The sequence below is a fragment of the Hemiscyllium ocellatum genome, chromosome 9 (genome assembly GCF_020745735.1).
Source record: "Hemiscyllium ocellatum isolate sHemOce1 chromosome 9, sHemOce1.pat.X.cur, whole genome shotgun sequence".
Lineage (NCBI taxonomy): Eukaryota > Metazoa > Chordata > Chondrichthyes > Orectolobiformes > Hemiscylliidae > Hemiscyllium > Hemiscyllium ocellatum.
Window position 1 is genome coordinate 50,779,970 of NC_083409.1, and position 6,919 is coordinate 50,786,888.

General features: G+C 44.0%; 1 protein-coding gene across 2 annotated transcripts in view; it reads right to left on the minus strand.

The window, feature by feature from the left end:
• The window catches only part of niban1a (niban apoptosis regulator 1a), a 141,054-nt gene extending 138,711 nt beyond the window's left edge, over positions 1–2,343 (minus strand). For both annotated transcript variants that reach the window (XM_060830296.1, XM_060830295.1), the window contains exon 1: positions 2,186–2,343. In XM_060830296.1, the coding sequence (XP_060686279.1) occupies positions 2,186–2,237 (52 nt within the window). In that variant the 5' untranslated portion in view covers positions 2,238–2,343. The remainder of the gene's footprint in view (positions 1–2,185) is intronic.
• Between the last annotated feature and the right edge of the window lie 4,576 nt (positions 2,344–6,919).

A 6,919-nucleotide genomic window follows, 5' to 3' on the forward strand; every position in this document is an offset into this window, starting at 1 on the left:
TAATCAGAAAACCGTTAACAATGAACTGGAACTGGCAAACGGCAACACGAACAGATGCAGGATTCAACATTCACCGAGTGAGTGCTGGAGGAAAGTGCAGCTGCAAGAAGGAGCTAGCATACTATCCAGGGTAAAAACCCACAGGGAAATTAGTACGATGGATTAGCTTGAAGAACGGTTATGACAACTGCATAAATTAGTATGAACTTTCCACTTGGCTCGTGCTGAGCTCTGGGTGCATTATGTCATTGCATTATCAACAATGAGACTATGGAAATATCCCTAAGGCCACACTGGTCAGCAGGTCAACGCAGTACAACACGCCCACAATGGCTTGGGCTTTTCACATTTTCATGCCGTAACCATAAAGGCATTTCCCACCGATATGTTCCAAATCTATTAGCATCCCTTTTGTTAGCAGATGTTTGGAACGCTGGTTACTCAGTGCAGCTTGAATGTCGAGGGGGATTACTGTGGTTACAGCCATCAGCATGAAAGTACTGGGGCATCAAACGCCAACTCCGCTCAATGTTCCTGGTGTTTCAATATTAAGTTGAGCAAAATCGTGAATTTTAGCTGTCAGATCGGGGGAAAAAAAATCAATTACCATTACGACCAGTCAGTCAACAAGAGTCAAATAACTCAGCACTGGTTCTGAAAATTGATGTCTTGTCAATCTTATCAGTGAACAGTTAACAACCACGAAAATAGTGACAAAAGGCTTCATACGTTTTATTTACAGTTGAGGGCAGTTGGAAGTCTCTGGGTCTGGAGTCTGACGACGGCTAAGCCGGGTGAGAATGGCCGTTTCCCTACCTATAGGGCATTAGCACATCAGATGGGAATCAGTAGAATCGTGGTCATCAGTAGCCTCTTAATTCGAGGTTTTGCTTTTAAATTTATTGAATTTCAACCATCTGCCATAAGGGGAATTGGAACCCCTGTCCCCAGAACTTGACGTGGGTGACTGGGTTAACAGCCCACCAGTCCCCTTGAGACCCACTGCTTTGCCTCCACCTTATTGGGGAAGCAGGTGTTTAGCTGGCACTGCGAGAAAGCTCGGTTCCTGCCCTGCACTGAAATGTCACCAAACTTGGGAAGTATGAAAGGCAAACAGAGAATGCTGGACATGGGCATAGCCATAGCCAGCGGGGTTGGCCGCATCTCCATTGACTGCAGTGGAATGCCGATTGGCTCGTCCAGTTCTTTTGGAAACTCGTGGCTGAAACGCTCACCCTGTTTTCTGTCTCCACAGAAGTTGCCAGCCCCAATGCAGCGTTCCCAACCTTTCCTCTGGTTTGGTGTCTCGCAGCTTCTCTGATGCAGCTGGTCGCTAACTTCCTTTCACACAGCGCTGAGTTGTTCCTTTACCCTGACCAGTGTTCAGGAGATGTCAGCTTAGAAAGAGCTCCGGTGCCTAGGTAACTTCAAAACCTCTACTCAGCATAACTGTTAAACCAGCTGAACTGTGCCCAACGCAACACACAATGTCAAACACTAAGTGCAACCACAATTTCAGCTTGCATTCCGGCCACCACCACTTGTACACTTCACAAATTATTAGCCCAAACTAGTTGTCAAACTCACTTGCATTAACATTCAGGACCTTCTCCCAACATGTTAATAATTAAAATAAAAGTAAAAATACAGGGACACGTTAATAATTAATCCTTCTGTATATATGAATAAAGCAAAAAACTTTCCATCTATGTCTGAAACAAGTAGTCCTTGAACTGGAAAACCCATCTGCGTTATAACGTTTTTTTTGTAGGCAGCATCATGTGGGTCAGGCTCGGCACAGAAGCCCGAAGTTGGACCTCTCTCATCCCAAACCCGTGAACAACTGCACTAAGCTTTTCCAAACATCACTGTTTTGCAGTCCTGTCAACTACAAGGTTTTGGAGCGTAATGCACTCAAATCTTAAAAGAAAACACCAGACGGGCACAATACCGCCTAGTCTTTTTTTTCCCTGAAATAAGCTACATTTTTTTCCCACTGCACTTTCTTTCCCCAACATATCGGGTAGCAATGTCACTTCAATTTCCATTCAATCCTGTCCGACTGTCTCAGCAAGAAGTTAATATCGACCGTACAGTTCATCAGATTGAGCTGCTCCCAGCAATTTGCCCGTCACGCTGCAACATTGAAAAGTTTTACATTTTTTTGCAAATAAATCGTCCTCACCTCTGATATAGTTACATCTGCTCTCATCCAAGCTTGAAATAGATCCACCCATTATGTCAGGTTGGGAATTCTGCTTGCAGAATGTTTTCTCTCTGTCTCCCACCTTTGATTATAACCGCAACTTTCCACAGGGACTGCTGTCGTCCCGAGCTGCCAGTCCACGGGGCAGCGAATGCTCCTCTGAGCAGTTTTCTCTCTCATTTAATTAACTTCCTGAAAAGAGTTACCGCCTTCGCCCCGCCCCTTCCCCCTCAAAATCAATTACACTCGCAAGATGAAGTGAACAATAAACCAAAAGAGATATCATGTGTGCAGTGTGCTTGTGGAGGTAGCGTATATTCAGGGTGAAGAGATTAAGATTAGATTACATTCCCTATAGTGTGGAAACAGGCCCTTCGGCCCAATAAATCCACACCGACCCTCCTAAGAGTAACCCACCCCCCTCTGACTAATGCTCCTCACAACTATGGGCAGTTTAGCATGGCCAATTCACCTGACCTGCACATCTTTGGACGAGATTAGATTGAATTCCCTACAGTGTGGAAACAGGCCCTTCGGCCCAACAAGTCCACATCGACCCTCTGGGCCTGGGTAACCCACCCAGACCCATTTCCCTCTGACTAATGCACCTAACACTTCACCTGACCTACACATCTTTGTAACTGTGGGAGGAAACCGGAGCACACAGAGGAAACCCACACAGACACAGGGAGAATTTGCAAACTCCACACAGACAGTCGCCCAAGGCTGGAATCAAACCTGGGACCCTGGTGCTGTGAGGCTGCAGTGCTAACCACTGAGCCACCATGCCACCCCCAGCACATCCTCCTTCTTAACATCAATCTGTTAAGGACATTCCTTCCAACTGAGAAAGGAAGAGCTGAAACAATCATGAGGGGCACAGATAAGGTGAATAGCCAAGGTCTTTTCCCTTGGGTAGAGGAGTTCAAAACCACAGGGTGTAATTTTAAGAAGAAGAGAAAGATTAAAAATGAATCTGAGGGGCAATTTTTTCACACAGAGGGTGTTTGGTGTGTGGAATGAACTGCCAGAGGAAGTGGTAGACTGTGAGTACAATTACAACATTTCAAAAACATTTGGACAGGTATATGGGATTAGTTTAGGATTTGGAGATGCCGGTGTTGGACTGGGGTGTACAAAGTTAAAAATCACACAACACCAGGTTATAATCCAGCAGGTTTAATTGGAAGCACTGGCTTTCAGAGCACTGCTCCTTCATCAGGTGGTTGTTTAGTTTAGTTTGGGAAACGTGATCAGCATGGATGAATTGCATCAAAAGGTCGGTTTCTGTGCTGTATGACTCTATGAGATGAGATGTGGAGCTGCCATTGTTGAACTGAAGTGGACAAAGTCAAAAGTCACATGATACTGGGTTGTAGTCCAACAGGTATATTTGCGATTGCCAGCTTCATCCTCAGCATCTTCACCTTTGGCACTAGTTCTTTATCCAGACAAATGGAACAGCCATGGGGACCAAATTTGCACCCCAATATGCCAACATTTTCATGCACAAGTCCAAAGAAAACTTCTTTGCTGCACAGGACCTCTGTCCAATGCTTTACCTCAGATGCATTGATGACATTTTCTTCCTTTGGACTCATGGCAAGGATTCACTAAAACAACTACACAGTGATATCAACAGGTTTCATCCCACTATCAGACTCAACATGGACTACACTTTAGAATCAGTTCCATTTCTGGACACACGCATCTCCATCAAGGACACCTCAGTATCTTACACTACTAAATGGATAAGCTCACCATGCTACACGTCTTGCTACACCCTAAACACATTAAAACACAGGGCGGCACAGTGACTCAGCAGTTAGCTCTACAGCCTCCACAGTGCCAGGTTCCTGGGTTCGATACCAGCCTTGTCTGTGTGGAGTTTGCACTTTCTCCCTGTGTCTGCGTGGGTGCTCCGGTTTCCTCCCACAATCCAAAGATGTGCAAGTCAGGGAATTGGCCATGCTAAATTGCCTATTGTGTTTGGTGAATTAGTCAGAGGGAGACGGGTCTAAGTGGGTTGCTCTAGGGAGGGTCGGTGTGGACTTGTTGGGCCAAAGGGCCTGTTTCGACACTGTAGAGAATCTAATCTAATCTAATCAAAAACAGCCATCCCATATGGATAAGCACTATGCATACACGGGATGTGTTCAGAAGAGAAGGAATGTGATGGACACCTGAAGGTATTGAGGGACACCCTCATAAGAATGGGATATGATGCTCAACTCATTGATTGCTAATTCTGACATGCCACAATGAAAAACCATAATGACCTCCACAGGAGACAGACACAAGATATGACTGATAGGGTTCCCTTTGTCATCCAGTAATTCCTGGGAACGGAGAGACTATGTCATATTCTTTGTAGCCTACAACACATTATCAATGACGATGAGCACCTCGCCAAGAACTTCCCTACGCCTCTACTTCTCACCTTCAAACAACCACCAAATCTTAAACAGACCATTGTTCGCAGCAAATTACCCACCCTTCAGGACATTACAGACCACAACACCGGACCCTGTCATGGCAACCACTGCGAGACATGTCAAAACATAGAGATGGATACTATCATTACACGCAGGGACACCACCCACCACATGCACAGCAGGTACTCATGTGACTCGGCCAACGTTATCTATCTCATACGCTGCAGGCAAGGATGCTCTGACGCATGGTTCATTGTCAAAACCATGCAAATAGAATGGACATCACACAACAATCACCAGACAGGGATCCTCATGTTCCCTTCCTGTTGGGGAACACTCCAGCAGTCAAGGACATTCAAGCTCGGATCATTGGATAAGCGTTCTCCAAGGCAGACTTCGGCACAAGCATCAATGCAGAGTGCCGAGCAGAGGCTGATAGCCAAGTTCGGTACCTATGATGATGGCCTCACCTGGGATCCTGGGTTCACTATAGATGACTCCACCACACTATACCCTCTCTCTCTCACACACACATTCACACACATTCTCTCACATGCATACATTCACACTCACACACTCCCTCACTCTCGTACACACTCTCTCAAGCTCACACATACACCCTCTCACACACATGTACTCCTTCACACACACACACACACACACACACACACACACACACACTCTCTCTCTCTCTCTCTCTCTCTCTCTCTCAAGCATGCACACCTACACCCATCCTCTCTCATACACACAGACACGCATCCTCTCTCTCTCACACACACACACACATACACACACATACACACACATAAATCTATGGGGTGAATTTGCATTTGCAGATTCATTTTTGCAGATACATTCTATTTTGTTCAAAAAGCACACCATTTGTAGATAGCCAGTCAATGTAGCATTTTATAAATTCTTACTTTGGAAATAAAACCAAATTGAGACACAAACAGACTCGAAACAAAGCTTCACAGCTAAAATGTATTGTCTGACCTGAGATGTCACCTTTACACTGATAAAATCTTAAGTTATATTTGGTTAGTGACTTGAAAGAAATTCTGAAAAGAAATTTAAGAAACTACATATTAATCAATTGAAACCTCCATTTCCATTCTTACTCAGTAAAGACTTAATAGCCATCTAGGTTAGTTCAATACATTCACTTAAGTTGTATGACCCTTTGATCTTTTACTTATAAATTCTGTATCTTATGTATTCTGTCTCACTAGCTGCCTGAGGGAAGAACGGGGCTCAGAAAACGTGTGCTTTTAAATATACCAGTTGGAATATAACCCAATGTGTGAGGGCCATGCTGTCTATTTACAAGACAAATCACAATCCAAAGCAACTTTTCTGCAGACAATTTCACAACTTGTTGCCCTCTCCAGTGTCCTGCTAACTTAGCACATAGCGCGTAATCAATTGTTCTTTATTTCAAAAGATAAAGCCAGTTTTTCATTTGTAGTTAAAAGTACTGGTGGAATTCTGTCAAAGCCTAATAATTGACCAATTGATATCGAAATGATTCCTGAAGAAGGGCTCATGCCCAAAACGTCGATTCTCCTGCTCCTTAGATGCTGCCTGACCTGCTGCGCTTTTCCAGCAACACACTTTCAGCAAATGATATCGATACATGATGTTTATTGTTAAACATCATTTTGACCTTAAACTTTTCAGAAGACCGAAGCAAATGCCTTTAGTTCCAGGCATAAACTCCACTAGCTCACCACCAACTCCATCTCTCTCTCTCTCTCTCTCTGGCAACTGTCTGACACTGAACCACAATCTTTGTGTCATATTTGACTCCACAATTAGTTTTTGAACACCTAACTGCACGATTACCAAGGTCAGTTATTTCCGCTACCTTTACATACTCAATTTCACCAAAAACTAAAATTGATCTGTTGTGGGAATCCTGTTCCACATCCTTCAGACTTGACAATTATAATGTGTTCTTCAGCCTCCTATGTCTACCTCATCAAATTTGAAGTAACTCTGAACTCAGTGACATGTGTTCCATCAATTCCATTACCCCATGTTCATTAGTCTGCATTGGCTACTGGTTAAACAGTCTCTCAATTTTAAGTGTTTATATTTGTTTTTATATCTTTCAATGGACAGCCCCATTTCCAATCTCTGTCATTTCTTCTGGCACTATAATCCTCTGAGTATCTGTATTCTTATCATTCCAGCCTTTTCCATAACCCAATTTTAATTGCATCATCATCAGAGGTTGTCTTTAGCTGCCAAGCCCCGCATTCTGGAATCCCTTTCC